At 47.3% G+C, this 20,982-nt stretch overlaps 1 protein-coding gene across 1 annotated transcript in view; it reads right to left on the bottom strand.

Moving 5' to 3' along the window:
* Nucleotides 1-471: 471 nt before the first annotated feature.
* LOC137419652 (uncharacterized) overlaps nucleotides 472-20,982 on the bottom strand; it is a 320,348-nt gene continuing 299,837 nt past the window's right edge. Inside the window, exon 7 of the mRNA XM_078770335.1 lies at nucleotides 472-2,137. Coding sequence (XP_078626461.1) covers nucleotides 1,499-2,137 — 639 coding nt within the window. The 3' untranslated portion in view covers nucleotides 472-1,498. The remainder of the gene's footprint in view (nucleotides 2,138-20,982) is intronic.

Below are 20,982 nucleotides of genomic sequence, written 5' to 3'. Positions count from 1 at the left end.
TGATGGTGTCATTTGAGAGTGGAATGAGATACAACTTGTTTTCAGCAGCTTTTCCCAGCCTGATGTTGGCAATCTTCAACGCGGCCGGTTTGATGGGTGTCTTGCCAAAGGTGTGCGGTTTGCCCTGCTTTGCGATCAGGTACGCAACTTCATACGACGCGGTGAGGGTCGGTTTGTCAATTGGAACGAAGCCGAGCGTGGGCAAGGTAGCACTTGCGTCGAATCGGACTCTCTTCAATTTGAATTCATCCAGCGTTGCGTCTTTGTACTGCCCCCCGACGTGCAGTTTTTTTTGAAGTGTTCCCATCGTTTTGCTGGTGCTCGACTGGAGTTGCTCAACTTGACATTGCAAAGCATGCATTGAGGATGCTGACTTCCGTCGCGTTCCGTCAAACACATGAACCCGTACCGCACGTAATCCTCCGACCACTTCCTTTTTTTGCTCGACATACTGGAAAAAAAAGAAAAAAGTAACAAACTGATTTTAATTGAGTACGGGCAAATAATTATATGACAAAAATTTAAAAAGGAACATGCTTAAATATAATCAGTACCCCTCTGAAACTGAGAAATTTTAACGAAGAAAACATAACTTATAGTTACGATGACAGGATTTATTATCTACTCAACTCTATGTCACCTCAAATCCCATTATAATATTACATTAAAAACTGCGAATTGTTCGTTTTGAATTGCGACCAAAGGAGATATATCACCTCCACTTAATTTTCTGAGTAATTCAATCATATTTTATAATCACCATCCACTTTTGACTTTAATATAACTCTGAACCAGCCCTGCATATCGACAAACATTTCCAACTTACTTTTCAATTAATCAGTAACTCCAAAGTAAGGCGCGACCAATGACGCATGGCACACGGCAAGCTAATGGAGGCTATTCACTGGAATTTCCGAACACCTGCAAAGTCCAAAATCCAGTAAGTATGTAAGCAAGTAAGCACCATCAACAGAATAATTAGCAAGTTGCTCATTGATTCAACTTACTACAGTCAGTGTGAAACAACTTATCTTAAACACAGACCAGAGAAACCATGAATGGGATGGGAACACAATCACAAATAACATTTCCATTCGTTTGCAACATACATAGCAAAATAATAATAATATTAGTAATAACCATGATTACACATAGATTCAAAATTGATATAAAACTAAAAACAAAAAAAAACAATTTGCAATGCGTTTGAGGACCTCCGCCAAACCCCTGAGACTGGCTCCCTGAACCCCTGGGGTTCGGTCGAACCCAGGTTAAGAACCACGGTCTTAGCCAATTCAATGAGCCTCCTTTGTGTATACATAATCTGTCCATGTCTTTTCCATCTTCCTGCTATTACGTCGTTCTCCCATTTGTCTGTGTGAATTTGTTCATATTTATTTTTGTTTGTTTGGAATCATGAGGGCTGTATTCGTTGATGTTTCCTTTTCATGAGGAGCATCTTATATTCGCACATGCTCTTGGAAATATTTTTACAAGTTCAGTAATGTATTCTTTGATGTTGAGATAAATTTGATGAATGACTAAACGCCTCATTACACACAGCACACTTATAGGGCTTCTCTCCCATGTGCAATCTTTGATGTTCATGCAAATGTGATGACTGCTTGAACATCTTGGAGCACACGGAACACTTGAAGGGTTTCTCCCTGGTGTGTATTTTTTGATGTCGAGGTAAACTTGATGAATGAGAAAAGGCCATATTACACACCAAGCAATTGTAGGGCTTCTCTCCCGTATGCAATCTTTGATGTTCATGTAAATGTGATGACTGCTTGAACATCTTGGAGCACACGGAACACTTGTAGGGCCTCTCGCCTGTGTGAATTCTTTGATGTTGAGATAAATCTGATGAACGATTAAACACCTTGGCACACACAGAACACTTGTAGGGTTTCTCCCCGGTGTGTATTATTTGATGTCGAAGTAAACTTGATGATTGAGAAAAGGCCTTGGTGCATTGTGAACACTTGTAGGGTTTCTCCCTGGTGTGTATTATTTGATGTCGAAGTAAACTTGATGATTGAGAAAAGGCCTTCGTGCATTGTGAACAGTTGTAGGGTTTCTCCCCGGTGTGTATTATTTGATGTCGAAGTAAACTTGATGATTGAGAAAAGACCTGAGTGCATTGTGAACACTTGTAGGGTTTCTTACCAGTGTGTATCCTTTGATGTTTATGTCGACATGAAGAGTGAGTAAATCCCTTATGACACACAGTGCACCTGTGGGGCTTCTCACCTGCATGTATTTTTACACATTTTTTCAAACATGATGAAGAGGTGAAGTCTTCGTTGGAAAGAGAAAACCTGTGTGGCTTCTCACTTCTTTGGATCTGAAGTTGCAGGATCGTTATCCACCTGTCACCGTTGTTGGCGTTGTTGTTGTTGCTTTTAAACTCTCCGTTCAATTTATCAACATCCTGAGAAAAAGTCCGTGTCATGTGACGACTGATAGGATCTTCTGTGTCGACGAATGGGGGAAACTTTTCCAATTGTTTATCTGGAAAAACAATTCACCAACAGTGTCAATAATTTACTTTTGCAATGAAACAGAAACATAAAAACGAGTTCAGAGAACATGATGTGTGTATGACTGTATGTGTATGTTGTGTGCATATGATATTGTTGTGGTTTTGCAATAAAGAACGAACCCCCTCTAGTTAATTACACGACAACATGCAGCCTACGGTAGTCAGTTATTTCTTATTAAATGTAAAGATTCGCTCCCTTCCCATTGTGTAGTGATTAAAGCAGATATGCCTTGAGTTAAGGCAGGATTTTAAACCTCCGTGTGGTTGTACAAAAATGTTGGTTCATGTGAAGGTAGGCGTCGCTAAAAATAGTCCACGTGATCAACCACTGCTGTGGTAAACGTGGCTAAAAGAACAGCCCATGTCACCAGCAAACGACCAATGAGAGATCGTGGACACGCAAACAACCAATGAGAGGTCGTGGACACGAAAGTAACCAATCAGGTCGTGGACACTTCACCAGCAAATTACCAGTGTTACCTTGGCCAATGGGAGGCTGTGGAACATTCTAGAAAGCCTTTCAACCCAATATAATCCAGTGCCCATCGCACTTCAGGTCCTCTCTCGCCACCCTCTCTCGTCGTCATCCTTCAAGCTGTCTGTCCGACATGCTGGTTCGTCCTTCCTGCGCTCGACCTTCGTTCCTCGTGCTGGTGCTTCATCCGAGCTGGGTCGCTGTTCGTGCTGACTTTGACGTGGCGGTTCTGCGAGTCCTGAATGGCCCACGAGCTGCGCGCGGAAGCTGGCAAATCCAAGTCCGCATCAGCATGTCTATCGGTACGAGTTAACCTGTGCGATTCATTCCCCGTGTGTGTGCAAGGCGGCTGTTGGGATTTAGATAGGTAAGAATTGATAAGCCTGCCTCTCGTCCTTGTTCTGTGAATAATAAATAAAAGACGTGTACATTTTTGTTCCTTTCAACCTGTTCGTGTACGTCCTTTTCCCCATTGGCCCAGCATAGTCTGAACCGAATTTGACTCGTCAATTAGGCCCATCAATCACACGCAGCATAACACCGTGATTCACACCGGCGTAAAACCGCTCGGCGCACTCGATTGGAATACGGTGTGAAATCGCAAAAGGGGGTTCAATTCTCAGTCTTTCAAGCCATGTGGTCTCGAAGGTATTTGAGAAGTGACCAATAACCCTTCACCTGTGGTTGGGGGATTGGCAGTTGAGGTAGTTTTGCAACCCGTCGACCACGAGTTTAGTCTCGGCCGACGACCCCGTGAAACCGGGTGTCTGTGGAGGAAACAGGGTCTTCACCCACCCCCCCCCACCCCCCTCAGTACGTTGACAGAACCGGGATCCGCAACAATATGTATAGCTTGTGTCACGTATAATATGTGTGGATAAAACATACAGTACAAGAATAGCTCTTGCTGGAGCCCCGGTGCTGGAGCATTGAGCTTCACCACAGCCAGAAACCATGACTCATGGACCTAGCCATCTCCCCATCCATGCCGCACCCAAACAGAGTCCTCCCGGAATTAGAGCATTCAGCTTCACCACAGCCAGAAACCATGGTGCTGGAGCATTTAGCTTCACCACAGCCAGAAACCACGGTGCTGGAGCATTCAACTTCACCACAGCCAGAAACCACGGTGCTGGAGCATTCAGCTTCACCACAGCCAGAAACCACGGTGCTGGAGCATTCAACTTCACCACAGCCAGAAACCACGGTGCTGGAGCATTCAGCTTCACCACAGCCAGAAACCATGACTCATGGACCAAGCCGTCTCCCCATCCACGCCGCACCCAAACAGAGCCTTCCTCGGTGCTGGAGCATCCAGCTTCACCACAGCCAGAAACCACGGCTCATGGACCAAGCCGTCTCCCCATCTGCGCCACACCCAACGGAGCCTTCCTCGGTGCTGGAGCATCCAGCTTCACCACAGCAAGGAGCCACGAATCACCATGGACCATGCTGTCTCCCTTATCTGCGCCGCTCCCAACAGAGCACTCCCCGGTGCTGGAGCATTCATCTTCACCACAGCCAGAAACCATGACTCATGGACCAAGCCATCTCCCTATCCATGCTGCACCCTTCACCCTGCACATCTTCACCCACGAATCACCATGGACCAAGCACCAAGCTGTCTCCTCGTCAGTGCTGCCCCCGACCGCGTCCCATGTGCACATCGATTGGCTCAACACCGGGCCCCATGTGCGCAGCCCTTTTCCACATCAAAGCTGCCTCCCAGGTTTGGTTCTCACTCACATCAAAGCCATTGTATTCGGTCTTAGATCCAACAACTGGGTTCGATCTCCATTCGTTCAGTCATGCTGTTGAATCAACAGCCGAGTTGAGGATCTCGATCACAACAAAATTCAGTCTCTCTCAAGCTCAAGAGGCATAACTTTGCAAAAGGGAGTTCGGAAATGCTCGGGCCTTCTCTACTGGGAGCACCGGGGCCACAAGTCCCACCAAACTGCAGGGCCAGGCCAGGTCACAACTGCATGCCGAATGGCATGCAAGCGGAAGCCTTGTGCGCATCTTGTCCCGTCGAAACTGCCATTTTAGTAAGGTCTTCACTGCCTTCAAAACTGATGAATTTGACACGGTCCTCAGTACTTTCCATCCCAGGCAAGAGGGAAGTGGCACAATATCCCTCTCGCCGCCATCTTGAGTAAATGTCGCCATTTTCTCAGATGTCTGAACCGATCTTCTTCACACTTCCAAAGGTTCATCAGTGAGTGCCAGGGAATGTTTTAGGCAAAAACCTTTCCGAATTTTTAAATATTGATATTTATTTTTAAAAAGGATTTCTTTATTTTCTTTTTTAAATCGCTCCATTGTGCTGAAGCCTTTGTACAGATGTGAAAGGTGATATGAAACGACCCCAGAACCCATTGCTTACTTAGTCAGTGGAGAGAAGTGTTTTAGACCCCCCCACAAAAATAATAATAACTAGAACTGCCACTTGCAAACTGCTGGCATTGATTGGGTACCACATGCTGTCCCGCTTTGACATGACCACTCTTTGTTACAACATCACTTTCATTGGACACGTGTGACACATGATGTGCTCTTTATAACACTGAATTCAGTGTTCTATTAAAATAGATATTAATTTTTTTCAAGCAAAATTTTCAATTTCACAAGCAAAAAAGGCAGGCCCTGACTGGGGCCCTAAAACAAACGGAGGTTTACATGACAGGAGTAAATTCCCTGTCAGAGGATCAAGGGGTCTTACTCCTATTGAGAGGAGTGGTCCCAAGTGAATGACCATGCATTGTGGCCCCTCGGGGGCATGATGCATGCGTTTGAATGACCATGCGCTTCCCCCTTGGAGTTGAGGCGCATGTGTATTGTTATTGGGACAGCCTTGTTGACGTTGTGCCTTGACCATGGGGTAAAGGTGCACGTCCGAGGCTGTTCAAATGTTTGACTTTTTACCTTTTTTCACAAGCAAAAAAGGCAGGCCTTAGCTGTGGCCCCAAAACAACGGAGGTTTACCTGACAGGAGTAAATTCCCTGTCAGTGGATCAAGGGGTCTTACTCCTATTGAGAGGAGTGGTCCCAATTGTATGACCATGCATTGTGGCTCCTCGGGGGCATGATGCATGCGTTTGAATGACCATGCGCTTCCCCCTTGGGGTTGAGGCGCATGTGTATTGTTATTGGGACAGCCTTGTTGACGTGCCTTGACCATGGGGTCAAGGTGCATGTCTGAGGCTGTTCAAATGTTTGACTTTTTACCTTTTTTCACAAGCAAAAAAGGCAGGCCTTGACTGGGGCCCTAAAACAGTCAACGGAGGTTCACCTGCAGGAGTAAATTCCCTGTCGGAGGATCAAGGGGTCTTACTCCTATTGAGAGGAGTGGTCCCAATTGAATGACCATGCATTGTGGCCCCTCAGGGGCATGATGCATGCGTTTGAATGACCATGCGCTTCCCTCTTGGGGTTGAGGCGCATGTGTATTGTTATTGGGACAGCCTTGTTGACGTTGTGCCTTGACCATGGGGTCAAGGTGCGTGTCCGAGGCTGTTCAAATGTTTGGACTTTTTACCTTGTTTCACAAGCAAAAAAGGCAGGCCTTGACTGGGGCCCTAAAACAACGGAGGTTTACCTGACAGGAGTAAATTCCCTGTCAGAGGATCAAGGGGTCTTACTCCTATTGAGAGGAGTGGTCCCAAGTGAATGACCATGCATTGTGGCCCTTCGGGGGCATGATGCATGTGTTTGAATGACCATGTGCTTCCCCCTCGGGGTTGAGGCGCATGTGTATTGTTATGGGGACAGCCTTGTTGACGTTGTGCCTTGGCCATGGGGTCAAGGTGCACGTCCGAGGCTGTTCGAATGTTTGACTTTTTACCTTTTTTCACAAGCAAAAAAGGCAAGCCTTGACTGGGGCCCTAAAACAGTCAATGGAGGTTTACCTGACAGGAGTAAATTCCCTGTCAGAGGATCAAGGGGTCTTACTCCTATTGAGAGGAGTGGTCCCAAGTGAATGACCATGCATTGTGGCCCCTCGGGGGCATGATGCATGTGTTTGAATGACCATGTGCTTCCCCCTCGGGGTTGAGGCGCACGTGTATTGTTATGGGGACAGCCTTGTTGACGTTGTGCCTTGACCATGGGGTCAAGGTGCACGTCCGAGGCCGTTCAAATGTTTGGACTTTTTACCTTTTTTCACATGCAAAAAAGGCAGGCCTTGACTGGGGCCCTAAAACAAATGGAGCTTTACCTGACAGGAGTAAATTCCCTGTCAGAGGATCAAGGGGTCTTACTCCTATTGAGAGGAGTGGTCCCAATTGAATGACCATGCATTGTGGCCCTTCGGGGGCATGATGCATGTGTTTGAATGACCATGTGCTTCCCCCTCGGGGTTGAGGCGCATGTGTATTGTGATGGGGACAGCCTTGTTGACGTTGTGCCTTGGCCATGGGGTCAAGGTGCACGTCCGAGGCTGTTCGAATGTTTGACTTTTTACCTTTTTTCACAAGCAAAAAAGGCAGGCCTTGACTGGGGCCCTAAAACAGTCAATGGAGGTTTACCTGACAGGAGTAAATTCCCTATCGGAGGATCAAGGGGTCTTACTCCTATTGAGAGGAGTGGTCCCAATTGAATGACCATGCATTGTGGCCCCTCGGGGGCATGATGCATGCGTTTGAATGACCATGCGCTTCCCTCTTGGGGTTGAGGCGCATGTGTATTGTTATTGGGACAGCCTTGTTGACGTTGTGCCTTGACCATGGGGTCAAGGTGCGCATCCGAGGCTGTTCAAATGTTTGGACTTTTTACCTTGTTTCACAAGCAAAAAAGGCAGGCCTTGACTGGGGCCCTAAAACAACGGAGGTTTACCTGACAGGAGTAAATTCCCTGTCAGAGGATCAAGGGGTCTTACTCCTACTGAGAGGAGTGGTCCCAAGTGAATGACCATGCATTGTGGCCCTTCGGGGGCATGATGCATGTGTTTGAATGACCATGTGCTTCCCCCTCGGGGTTGAGGCGCATGTGTATTGTTATGGGGACAGCCTTGTTGACATTGTGCCTTGGCCATGGGGTCAAGGTGCACGTCCGTGGCTATTCGAATGTTTGACTTTTTACCTTTTTTCACAAGCAAAAAAGGCAGGCCTTGACTGGGGCCCTAAAACAGTCAACGGAGGTTTACCTGACAGGAGTAAATTCCCTGTCGGAGGATCAAGGGGTCTTACTCCTATTGAGAGGAGTGGTCCCAAGTGAATGACCATGCATTGTGGCCCTTCGGGGGCATGATGCATGCGTTTGAATGACCATGCGCTTCCCTCTTGGGGTTGAGGCGCATGTGTATTGTTATTGGGACAGCCTTGTTGACGTTGTGCCTTGACCATGGGGTCAAGGTGCACGTCCGAGGCCGTTCAAATGTTTGGACTTTTTACCTTTTTTCACATGCAAAAAAGGCAGGCCTTGACTGGGGCCCTAAAACAGTCAACGGAGGTTTACCTGACAGGAGTAAATTCCCTGTCGGAGGATCAATGGGTCTTACTCCTATTGAGAGGAGTGGTCCCAATTGAATGACCATGCATTGTGGCCCCTCGGGGGCATGATGCATGCGTTTGAATGACCATGCGCTTCCCTCTTGGGGTTGAGGCGCATGTGTATTGTTATTGGGACAGCCTTGTTGACGTTGTGCCTTGACCATGGGGTCAAGGTGCACGTCTGAGGCTATGCGAATGTTTGACTTTTTACCTTTTTTCACAAGCAAAAAAGGCAGGCCTTGACAGGGGCCCTAAAACAGTCAACGGAGGTTTACCTGACAGGAGTAAATTCCCTGTCAGAGGATCAAGGGGTCTTACTCCTATTGAGAGGAGTGGTCCCAAGTGAATGACCATGCATTGTGGCCCTTCGGGGGCATGATGCATGTGTTTGAATGACCATCTGCTTCCCCCTCGGGGTTGAGGCGCATGTGTATTGTTATTGGGACAGCCTTGTTGACGTTGTGCCTTGACCATGGGGTCAAGGTGCACGTCCGAGGCTGTTCAAATGTTTGGACTTTTTACCTTTTTTCACACGCAAAAAAGGCAGGCCTTGACTGGGGCCCTAAAACAGTCAACGGAAGTTTACCTGACAGGAGTAAATTCCCTGTCGGAGGATCAAAGGGTCTTACTCCTATTGAGAGGAGTGGTCCCAATTGAATGACCATGCATTGTGGCCCTTCGGGGGCATGATGCATGTGTTTGAATGAACATGTGCTTCCCCCTCAGGGTTGAGGCGCATGTGTATTGTGATGGGGACAGCCTTGTTGACGTTGTGCCTTGGCCATGGGGTCAAGGTGCACGTCCGAGGCTGTTCGAATGTTTGACTTTTTACCTTTTTTCACAAGCAAAAAAGGCAGGCCTTAGCTGTGGCCCCAAAACAACGGAGGTTTACCTGACAGGAGTAAATTCCCTGTCAGTGGATCAAGGGGTCTTACTCCTATTGAGAGGAGTGGTCCCAATTGTATGACCATGCATTGTGGCTCCTCGGGGGCATGATGCATGCGTTTGGGGTTAAGGCGCATGTGTATTGTTATTGGGACAGCCTTGTTGACGTTGTGCCTTGACCATGGGGTCAAGGTGCATGTCCGAGGCTGTTCAAATGTTTGACTTTTTACCTTTTTTCACAAGCAAAAAAGGCAGGCCTTAGCTGTGGCCCCAAAACAACGGAGGTTTACCTGACAGGAGTAAATTCCCTGTCAGTGGATCAAGGGGTCTTACTCCTATTGAGAGGAGTGGTCCCAATTGAATGACCATGCATTGTGGCCCTTCGGGGGCATGATGCATGTGTTTGAATGACCATGTGCTTCCCCCTCGGGGTTGAGGCGCATGTGTATTGTTATGGGGACAGCCTTGTTGACGTTGTGCCTTGGCCATGGGGTCAAGGTGCACGTCCGAGGCTGTTCAAATGTTTGGACTTTTTACCTTGTTTCACAAGCAAAAAAGGCAGGCCTTGACTGGGGCCCTAAAACAACGGAGGTTTACCTGACAGGAGTAAATTCCCTGTCAGAGGATCAAGGGGTCTTACTCCTATTGAGAGGAGTGGTTCCAAGTGAATGACCATGCATTGTGGCCCTTCGGGGGCATGATGCATGTGTTTGAATGACCATGTGCTTCCCCCTTGGGGTTGAGGCGCATGTGTATTGTTATGGGGACAGCCTTGTTGACGTTGTGCCTTGGCCATGGGGTCAAGGTGCACGTCCGAGGCTGTTCGAATGTTTGACTTTTTACCTTTTTTCACAAGCAAAAAAGGCAGGCCTTGACTGGGGCCCTAAAACAGTCAACGGAGGTTTACCTGACAGGAGTAAATTCCCTGTCGGAGGATCAAGGGGTCTTACTCCTATTGAGAGGAGTGGTCCCAAGTGAATGACCATGCATTGTGGCCCCTCGGGGGCATGATGCATGCGTTTGAATGACCATGCGCTTCCCTCTTGGGGTTGAGGCACATGTGTATTGTTATTGGGACAGCCTTGTTGACGTTGTGCCTTGACCATGGGGTCAAGGTGCACGTCCGAGGCTGTTCAAATGTTTGTACTTTTTACCTTTTTTCACACGCAAAAAAGGCAGGCCTTGACTGGGGCCCTAAAACAGTCAACGGAGGTTTACCTGACAGGAGTAAATTTCCTGTCGGAGGATCAAGAGGTCTTACTCCTATTGAGAGGAGTGGTCCCAATTGAATGACCATGCATTGTGGCCCTTCGGGGGCATGATGCATGTGTTTGAATGACCATGTGCTTCCCCCTCGGGGTTGAGGCGCATGTGTATTGTTATGGGGACAGCCTTGTTGACGTTGTGCCTTGGCCATGGGGTCAAGGTGCACGTCCGAGGCTGTTCGAATGTTTGACTTTTTACCTTTTTTCACAAGCAAAAAAGGCAGGCCCTGAATGGGGCCCTAAAACAAACGGAGGTTTACCTGACAGGAGTAAATTCCCTGTCAGAGGATCAAGGGGTCTTACTCCTATTGAGAGGAGTGGTCCCAAGTGAATGACCATGCATTGTGGCCCCTCGGGGGCATGATGCATGCGTTTGAATGACCATGCGCTTCCCTCTTGGGGTTGAGGCGCATGTGTATTGTTATTGGGACAGCCTTGTTGACGTTGTGCCTTGACCATGGGGTCAAGGTGCACGTCCGAGGCTGTTCAAATGTTTGGACTTTTTACCTTTTTTCACACGCAAAAAAGGCAGGCCTTGACTGGGGCCCTAAAACAGTCAACGGAGGTTTACCTGACAGGAGTAAATTCCCTGTCGGAGGATCAAGGGGTCTTACTCCTATTGAGAGGAGTGGTCCCAATTGAATGACCATGCATTGTGGCCCTTCGGGGGCATGATGCATGTGTTTGAATGACCATGTGCTTCCCCCTCGGGGTTGAGGCACATGTGTATTGTGATGGGGACAGCCTTGTTGACGTTGTGCCTTGGCCATGGAGTCAAGGTGCACGTCCGAGGCTGTTCGAATGTTTGACTTTTTACCTTTTTTCACAAGCAAAAAAGGCAGGCCCTGACTGGGGCCCTAAAACAAACGGAGGTTTACCTGACAGGAGTAAATTCCCTGTCAGAGGATCAAGGGGTCTTACTCCTATTGAGAGGAGTGGTCCCAAGTGAATGACCATGCATTGTGGCCCCTCGGGGGCATGATGCATGCGTTTGAATGACCATGCGCTTCCCTCTTGGGGTTGAGGCGTATGTGTATTGTTATTGGGACAGCCTTGTTGACGTTGTGCCTTGACCATGGGGTCAAGGTGCATGTCCGAGGCTGTTCAAATGTTTGGACTTTTTACCTTTTTCACATGCAAAAAAGGCAGGCCTTGACTGGGGCCCTAAAACAGTCAACGGAGGTTTACCTGACAGGAGTAAATTCCCTGTCAGTGGATCAAGGGGTCTTACTCCTATTGAGAGGAGTGGTCCCAATTGTATGACCATGCATTGTGGCCCTTCGGGGTCAGGATGCATGCGTTTGAATGACCATGTGCTTCAGCCTTGGGGTTGAGGCGCATGTGTATTGTTATTGGGACAGGCGATTGCGCATGCGCAAGAATGGAGGTCTCGTCTCTTCAAAGCTGTCCATGCGGCACGCTTTCGAAGGTAAGTAACTTTTCACAATTGTTTTTTTGTCGAAACTGTATCTTTCTCTCGGTGTATGTACCTATTGGGGTGTCTTTAATAGTATTCTTGGTGTTGGTTTTTCATACCTGTGTACAGAATCGTCGGTCTTTCGTATCGCGTATTCTGAGGCCTAGTGTAGTAGGCTACCATGTCCGACCTTGGCTTGAGGCTTTGTTCTTGTCTCAGCAGTTCTTCGATCGCGCTGCAATTACTTTCTGTTCTCTGGTTTTCTCGGTGTTTTCACCCCATACTTCCTTGTTTTAAAATCTCCTCAAAAAAAAAATAATAATAAAAAAATTTTCCTTCTCCGTTCTTATTCGTTGTTCTTATATGTTCGTTCGTTCTTCAACCACGTTGTTTGTGATCACGTGATCACGTTGTTAAAAATGTCTAATCTGTCCCCTGAAGAACTGTATTCTGTCATATTCTATAACTCCTTTTTCTTCTTCTTCTATAAAAAGATGCTTTCGACTTGCTCACCAAATGTATTCATTCCAAAAAAAAATTCCATCTCTTATAGTGCATCTTTCATTCATTCCCTAAACTCTCCAGCACTCCACCCATCCTTCAGCGTCCTCAAACGTATTTTTGACTCGAATGTCTCAAGAAACTCATTTTGCAATAAATGTTCGTTTCCCATTAATCGTACACTTTTCAAAATCCAATCTCACCCCTCCCCTCCAAATCTTCCCCATCACCCCTCCCCTCCAAATCTTCCCCATCACCCCTTCCCTCCAAAACTTCCCCATCACCCCTTTCCTCCAAATCTTCGCCATCACCCCTCCCCTTCAAAACCTCCCCATCACCCCTCCCCTCCAAATCTACCCCTTTGCACCTACCCTCCAAATCTTCCCCAGCACCCATCCCTTTCAAATTTTCCCCCTTGCCCCTCACCTCCAAATCTTCCCCATCACCCATCCCTTTCAATTCTTCCCCCTTGCCCCCCCCTCCAAATCTTCCCCATCACCACTTCCCTCCAAAACTTCCCCATCACCCCTCCCCTCCAAAACTTCCCCATCACCCCACCCCTCTAAATCTACCCCCTTGCCCCTCCCCTCCAAATCTTCCCAATCACCCATTCCTTTCAAATCTCCCCCACACCCCTCCCTTTCGAGACTCTCCCTCGCTCCTCCCCTCCTAGACTCCCCTCTCACCCCTCCTCCTCAAAGCATCCTCCCCGCTTCTTCCCCCTTCCAACTTTCACATTCATCTCCCTCAACCTTCTGCCTCACTCTTCCCCCTCGTCAAATAAAACCTCACTGCTCCTCAACCAATCACCATCAAACCTTTTGTCCGCCCCATTCTTCCCTTTCTCCAAGCTATTCTGTAATCTCTGACACACCTTCAACAGCTCTCCCTACCTCTTCCACATCTTACCCTACCGCTCCCCCCCCCCCCCCCAACCTGTTCTGTATCTGTTCTGTATCCGTCTGATCTCTCCATACAGGTTGCTTTTGACAAACCAGACGTGATCTGCTTTACAGAAACTTTCTTCCTTTATGATGTCTCTGATTCCTTGGTATCTCTCCCAGGTTACTCCCTCCTCCGGTATGATAGACCTGAGCCTCGTCCTGGAGGTGGGGTTGCTATCTTTTTCAAAAACTCCCTTCCTCACTCACCCTGCACTGCACTCTCTCCACCTCACCCCCAGGAATACCTCTGGCTACGGCTTCCCCTTCACTCCCACCTCTTGTTCATGTGTGTGTTGAACCGTCCACCAAACAGTGATGACTCCATCTACATCTCGCTGTCTGAGAATATGGACGAACTTCTATCTACCCATCCCAACTCTCTCTTCCTCATATGTGGTGATTTCAACTGTCACCATGCCAGTTGGCTGGGTGTGGGTACCTCTCTCACCAGCCATGGCTCTTCAGCAAAGGACTTCTTTGACTCACTGGGACTGACACAATCTGTCAATTTCCCGACCCGGATTTCAGTCAACGGAGCATCTTCTCTTCTGGACTTGGTTATGACTAACTTCCCTGAAAATGTCTGCTGCTCTTCTTCTGCTCCAATCGGCTCTTCTGATCATGTGCTTGTTAAAGTGGACATCTCTCTGACCATTCTCAGAGAGCCTCCTCAGCATCGACGAGGCTGGCATTTCACTCAGGCCAACTGGCACTGTCTTCAAGCAGCCATCAATCATCTGGACTGGTCTCCCATCTCTACCGCCTCTGACATCAACTCATCCTGGGAATTCTTCCAAAGTAAATTGCTCTCTCTCATGCACAGATTTATCCCATCTCGTCTTCAGTTGTCATACCCTTCCTCCCGTCCATGGTACACGGATTCTTGTGGTGAGGCTATTGCCCAGAAACAACTTGCTTTCGTCTCCTGGAAAGCAAATCCAACGGAAGGAAATCTCATTTCCTTTCACAAAGCCCGAAACAAGTGTGTGTCCACCCTCAGGAGAGCCAGGAAACAATATCTCTCCGTTCTCAGGACCGCTTCCAAATCCTGGTGGCGTCTGGTCAAATGTGTTTCTGGTGTTTGTTCCCCCTCCATCCCCTCCCTCACCTCAAATGGCCACATGGCTGACTCCGCACGTGAAAAAGCTGAATGCCTCAACTCTGTGTTTGCCTCTAAATCTTGTGTCTCAAACCCATCCCTCTCTGTACCCACCGTACCCAGTCGTACCCAGCTGCTCCTGGACTCTGTGTCCTTTCCTCCTGACAAGGTGGAAAAGTCTCTGTCAACCCTCGACTCGGATTCTGCAACTGGACCTGACGGCATCAGCCCATGGGTCCTAAAATCCTGTTCTTCCGCTCTTTCACTCCCTCTCACTGTCCTCTTCACCCTCTCTTTTGCTCAAGGTCATCTTCCATCTGCTTGGAAATCTGCCAACATCACCGCTTTGCACAAAAAAGGTGCAAAAACAGATCCCAGCACTACAGACCAATCAGCCTTCTCCCAATTATCAGCAAAGTCATGGATTTCCATCATTGCTTCAGATATGAAATCTTTCCTCTCCTCCAATGGCTTGATCTCAGATCATCAATTTGGTTTCAGACCTGGACACTCTACTCTGGACATGCTGCTTCTGCTTTCACAACAATGGATGGAGGTCCTCAATGCCAAACAGGAAATTAGGTCAGTCTCCCTTGACATATCACGTGCCTTCGATACAGTCTGGCACCCCGCTCTGCTCACCAAACTCTCCTCTTTTGGTATCCATGGAAATCTCCACGCATGGCTGGCGGACTTCCTCTCTAGTCGTAGTCAACGTGTGGCCCTGAATGGGTTTCTCTCATCTCCTCTCCCTGTTCAGGCTGGAGTTCCCCAAGGCAGTGTTCTGGGCCCTGTGCTTTTTCTGGTCTTCATCAATGATCTCTCTGACTCTCTTGAAAATCCTCTCTATCTCTTTGCTGATGACTCTACTCTCTGCCGCTCCATTCTTCATCCCTCAGATCGGCAGTCTGCAGCCTCCTCACTCTCTGCAGACCTGGACAAAATCACAGACTGGGCAAACAAGTGGAACATGTCTTTCAATCCTGACAAATCTCACACTCTTACGATGTCTCTCCGAAAAGACCGACTGGACAACCCTCCCATCCACTTTCTGAATAATCCACTCCACAGTTCTGTCACTCAAGCGTTTGGGTCTCACTATCTGCCATGATCTTTCCTGTGAAAACCACATTTCAAATCTGGCCTCCAAAGCCAGTCGCCGACTGGGCATCCTCCGTCGTGCGAAGTCCTTCCTTGGCACACCTGAGCTCCTCACCACATACAAGGCTTTCTTCCGCAGCTCAATGGAATACTGCTCTCCCCTCTGGGCTGGTGCTCCTGCCTCACACCTAGCTCGTCTTCACGCTGTTGAAACCAAAGCATTCAGAATCATTGGAATCTCCGGCGATGAAGCTAACTCCAAGGGCCTCTCACTCACTCACCGCAGGCAGGTTGGTGGTCTTTCCATCTTCTACCGACTCCTCTCTGGCCTTGCCCCCCCAGCTCTCTCTGGGGTCTGTCCCGCAAATATTCCTACAGGTCGCACAAGATCTGCCTGCAACCCTCTTATGGTTAAACTGCCAAAATCTAGACTCTGTGCTCACCTTCACTCCTTCATTCCTCTTTTCTCCCGCCTCTGGAACAAACTCCCTCACTCTCTTCAATCCCACTCCACCCTCCAGGTCTTTAAAACAGCTGTTCACCACCATCGCTTATCTTCCCCCATCCAAAACCTTGATCTTTTCTACTCCTGCTAATTTCACCCCAATTTCACTTTTTTGAAATACCAACTTCTGTCCTGGAAGTCCTTGGTGTCCTTATGTTTTATACTTCTCCCTCCCCCCCCCCCCTTCCCACGCCTCCTCCCCCCAAGCCCTCTCCCTTCCACACATCTCCCTGCTCTCAAGTGTTGTGTTTGTGTGCTTCCCCTTCTCTCCCCATCTTGTCTTCCGCTCCCTCTTTTTATATATTTTGTTTGTCTGGTTGATTTGTTTGTGAAGTAAATGTTAGCCCTTTCATGAGCCTCGATTCAGGATACAAAAAAACAAACCAAAAAAAAAAACAGCCTTTTTGACGTTGTGCTTTGGCCATGGGGTCAAGGTGCATGTCCAAGGCTGTTCAAATGTTTGACCTTTTACCTTTTTTCATCGTAAAAAAGGCAGGCCCTAGCGCGGGCCCTAAAAGCACGGATGCTTGACCAGCAACATGCATTTTAAGATGCAAATAATTTCCAGAGTTTTTTTGTTGTTGTTGTTGTTATATTTCTTCATCACTATGCCTTGTCTGACTCCGCCCATAAATCCTTCTCTTTCCTATCCAATCCCCATGCTTCATCTCTCTCCTCCTCCCCCCGCCCCACCCCCCCCCCCAGCCTTACTCCTCCCACCCCTCCTCCTCTGCCCTATCGCCTTTCTTCCCTTGCCTCACTCCTCCCTCCTCCCCCACCATACATCTCTCTCCCCAATCTACCTGTGTTACCTTACCTGTGTTACCTTACCTGTGTTACCTTACCTGTGTTACCTGTCCTGCCCTCCCCTCCTTCCCTCCCTCCCTCCCTCCCGCCATCAGCTCCCAGCCTCCCCCTCCCCTCAGACCCTTATTGCAGCTTCTTACCATGTCCAGCTCTCATCTTTTCTCTCATTTTCCTTTTTTTATCTTCATCTTTCTTTTTTCCACGTGGATGTGATGACAAATGGAAATGCTCATACAGGAAATGTTTGTTGTTTTAAATGGATGATTATGATTCATAATAATTAGTATGATTAAAGGGTATGAATGGTACCACAAGGTTTTCCGGTGTTAAGATGATGGCACAGGCTTCGAGAAAAGCTTCTTACAACAAGAGCTTTCAAGCTTTGCAGGATCAGATGAGGATTGCAGATAATAGAGTTGCATTACAGGATACCTATAAATTTCAATAATAATTTGACCATAATAGGATCAATAAGGCCAATAATTTTGAATTGGTTATGATTTTTGGCAAAACATTTTGAGATGGTTTTCCAACTTTTAATTGTCAACAGGTTGACAATTCTGCAGCCACTAGTGAAAGTGTGGCTTTCACGATGCAGCCATAGTGAAATATGACATCTGAAAAAAAATTGAGACATTTTTTTTTTCCAATGAACTGTCTCATATCTGTTTGATCAATTTTGTCTGACTGTCTCACGAATGAAGGATATGTTGCCTTCAGTGGCTGCAGATGATCGATTTTGTGATGGCAATAGCCTGGTAAAATTGAAAATACTAGGGCATGCCCGTACTATATATATATCTAAAATTATATCCCCCCCCTCTATTTACATGAAATGGTTTGGTCCAAAGCGAACGGCCTGCGAGTACGGTGACAATCCCCCCCCTCTATTTACATGAAATGGTTTGGTCCAAAGCGAACGGCTTGCGAGTACGGTGACAATCCCCCCCCCCTCTATTTACATGAAATGGTTTGGTCCAAAGCGAACGGCTTGCGAGTACGGTGACAATCCCCCCCCTCTATTTACATGCAATGGTTTGGTCCAAAGCGAACGGCTTGCGGAGTTTGGTAAAGAAATCGCCATAGCTCGGTAACTACTTGTCCGATTAATATGAAACCTTGAAAAGGCACATCCTCGGGTCCCCAGCAATATACCTGGCAAGTTTCAAGTATATCGGACCCGTGGTTGTCGAGAAACAGCGGTCACAGACAAACACACAGACACACACACAGACACACAGAGATTACTGGAATTATAGATAGATGATGATGTTTTGAATCTATGTGATGCATGTAAACCATGAATTCCTCCCTTGTTCAACATGGATTGGATGCAATTGATCCCTTTCATCATCCATCTTTCTCCATCCCCCACCCCTCCCCCCCCCCCCCCCCCCCCGCCACACCCCCACCCCACCAAAAAGGCTGGTGGGTGGTTTGTGAACAATGTGGATGGTAGGGTGTGGTCCAGATCAGTGTTATACAGTTTTTTGGGGGGTTTTGTTGACCTGACTGAGGTAGGTCTTGCCTGGGGTGGAAATATGTCCTGGAGGTAAATTTTACTGTTTTCTCTGAACCATCAGGCATGGCATGAGATGGCATTGCCCCTTGCCCATGAGATATCATATCTTAATATTGATATGTTATGTCGGTAATATCACCATTGTAAGGAGCTAAGGAAACAGCAATCAGGGATTGTGGACCCTTCCCAGGATGTGTTTTTCAGTGATTTTAAGATTGTTGTGTTGACACAACTATGTTGCCTATACCATGTGATCGATGACATGATTGTGATTTTACAAACTTGTACAGGTGATGTTGCACCTGTGATGGAAGTTTCCTGTCATTCGTATCAACGAATGCAGAGAAAATCAAAATCGTTCTGTGCAGACAGACAAACAAACGGATTTAAATGTAATATCCTCTCTTTTGATGGAGGTAAGAGGATGAGTGGGAAGCATATTTCGCTTCTTGGAGGGCCCCCAGGAGGCGGCATTGTGTTTCCTACTCGTAAAATGAGGAATCAGGCTGCATTGAGCTAAATGGTGTTCTATTGGATTTTATTAGGAATTTTTGCTGATGTGTTTTTGTTTTTTGGTGGGTTTTGAACAACACAATATTGTTCTTTTAATTGAGCTTTTGATTTTCCATTCTCTTCCAGGCTCGTCCATAAGATTTGATAGGGAAATGGATTAGAGTGGATATCAGAAGATTGTGAAAATAACTGATTTTTTTTAGAATATTTTTTTTTTGATAGAGGAAGATGAACCATGTTGATTTGATTTTTGATTTGATTGGAAACAACAACAACACAACATGCATTTTAAAGGCCATTTTCCCTGCTAGAGCGGGGGTTAGCCTTGCGGTCCCCATGACAATCTTCTCCATTTTGCCCTATTTTCTGCATCTCTCCTTGTTAACCCCCTTGCCCGCATTTCTTCTTCCACCATCTTTAGTCAAGTCTTTCTCGGTCTTCCCCGTCTTCTACTTCCTTCTACATTCATTTCCATCACTCTTCTCAACCAGTCACTTTCATCCTTCCTCAACACATGACCAAACCATCTCAACCTGTTCCTCTTCACAGCATCAATCACAGGCTCTATTCCCATCATCTTTCGCAATTCATCATTTGTCTTCCTCTCTCTCAACGATACTCCGCACATCCGTCGAACCATTCGCATTTCCACCCTTTCCAACCTTCGTTGCTGCTCTACATTCATTACCCATGTTCATTACCCATAAATCATAACACTTCTCACACATGCAGCATACACGTTTCCCTTCAGCTTCAACGACACTCCCCTCATCATCAGCACGCCACTCAATTCCCGAAACTTCTTCCATGCACATCTCACTCGAGCAACCATTGCCGAGTCTGATCCACCTTCTCCATTCAGCATGTCTCCGAGGTAGCAAAATGTTTTCACACCTTCCAGCTTCACGCCGTCTCCAAGATCCAACTCAACATTTCCTCCATCTGCAGCTCCCTCTGTGCACAGCTTACATTTGAATGTAGCTGCCACACTGGTTAATGACCCTCTCAGACCACTACATTTTTGATGAACCCACTCAGCGCACATTGTACACTGAATGGAGTTCACTCCGACACCCTTCCTACACACAGCACAGGGCAACATGCTTTACCACTTGCCATCACCTTCGTCTTTCCGATATTCACCTTCAGACCTTTTGTCTCCATACATTCCTTCCACGTGTTCATATTTTCCTTCAGTCTATCCATACTTTCCGCAATCAACACCAGATCATCTGCATACAACAACTCCCATGGTAAACCCTCCTTTACGTTCTGAGCCAGCACCTCCATCACAGCTACAAATAGTAGTGGAGTTAGTACCGACCCCTGATGCACTCCCACCTTCACCTCAAACTCACCACTGTTCCCGTCCTTCGTCCTTACAGCTGTGCGCGCTCTTTTGTACATTGCCATCACGACTCTGATCAACCATTCCTCCACTCCTAACTTCCTCAATGCCCATGTCAATACTTGCGTGGAACCCAATCGAATGCTTTCTCCAGATCAACAAACCCAAGAAACAACTTCTTCCTCTTCTCCATGTACTTCTCCTGCAACTGCCTCACAATGAAAAGCACGTCTGTCGTTCCTCTTCCTGGCATGAATCCAAACTGCATTTCGTCGATCTTCACTTTCTTCCTTATCCTCCTCTCCAACACCCTTTCCAATACCTTCATTCCATGCTCCAATAACTTTATCGCTCGGTACGAGCCACACTCCAGAGGGTCACCTTTCCCCTTGTATAGAGGGACGAGGGTACTCAGTTTCCAATCCACTGGAATGTGGCCTTCTTTCACCACCAGATTACAGATCTCTGTCATTCTCTTCACACCCCCAACTTCCTGCTGCCTTCAACATATCTCCCACAACTCCCGTCGGCCCTCCCGCTTTTATACTCTTCATTGCTTTTAT

The sequence above is a fragment of the Myxine glutinosa genome, chromosome 1 (assembly GCF_964187855.1).
Source record: "Myxine glutinosa chromosome 1, kmMyxGlut1.1, whole genome shotgun sequence".
Taxonomy (NCBI): Eukaryota; Metazoa; Chordata; class Myxini; order Myxiniformes; family Myxinidae; genus Myxine; species Myxine glutinosa.
Note: the sequence above shows the minus strand (reverse complement) of the source record. Positions and strands in the feature narration are given on the sequence as shown.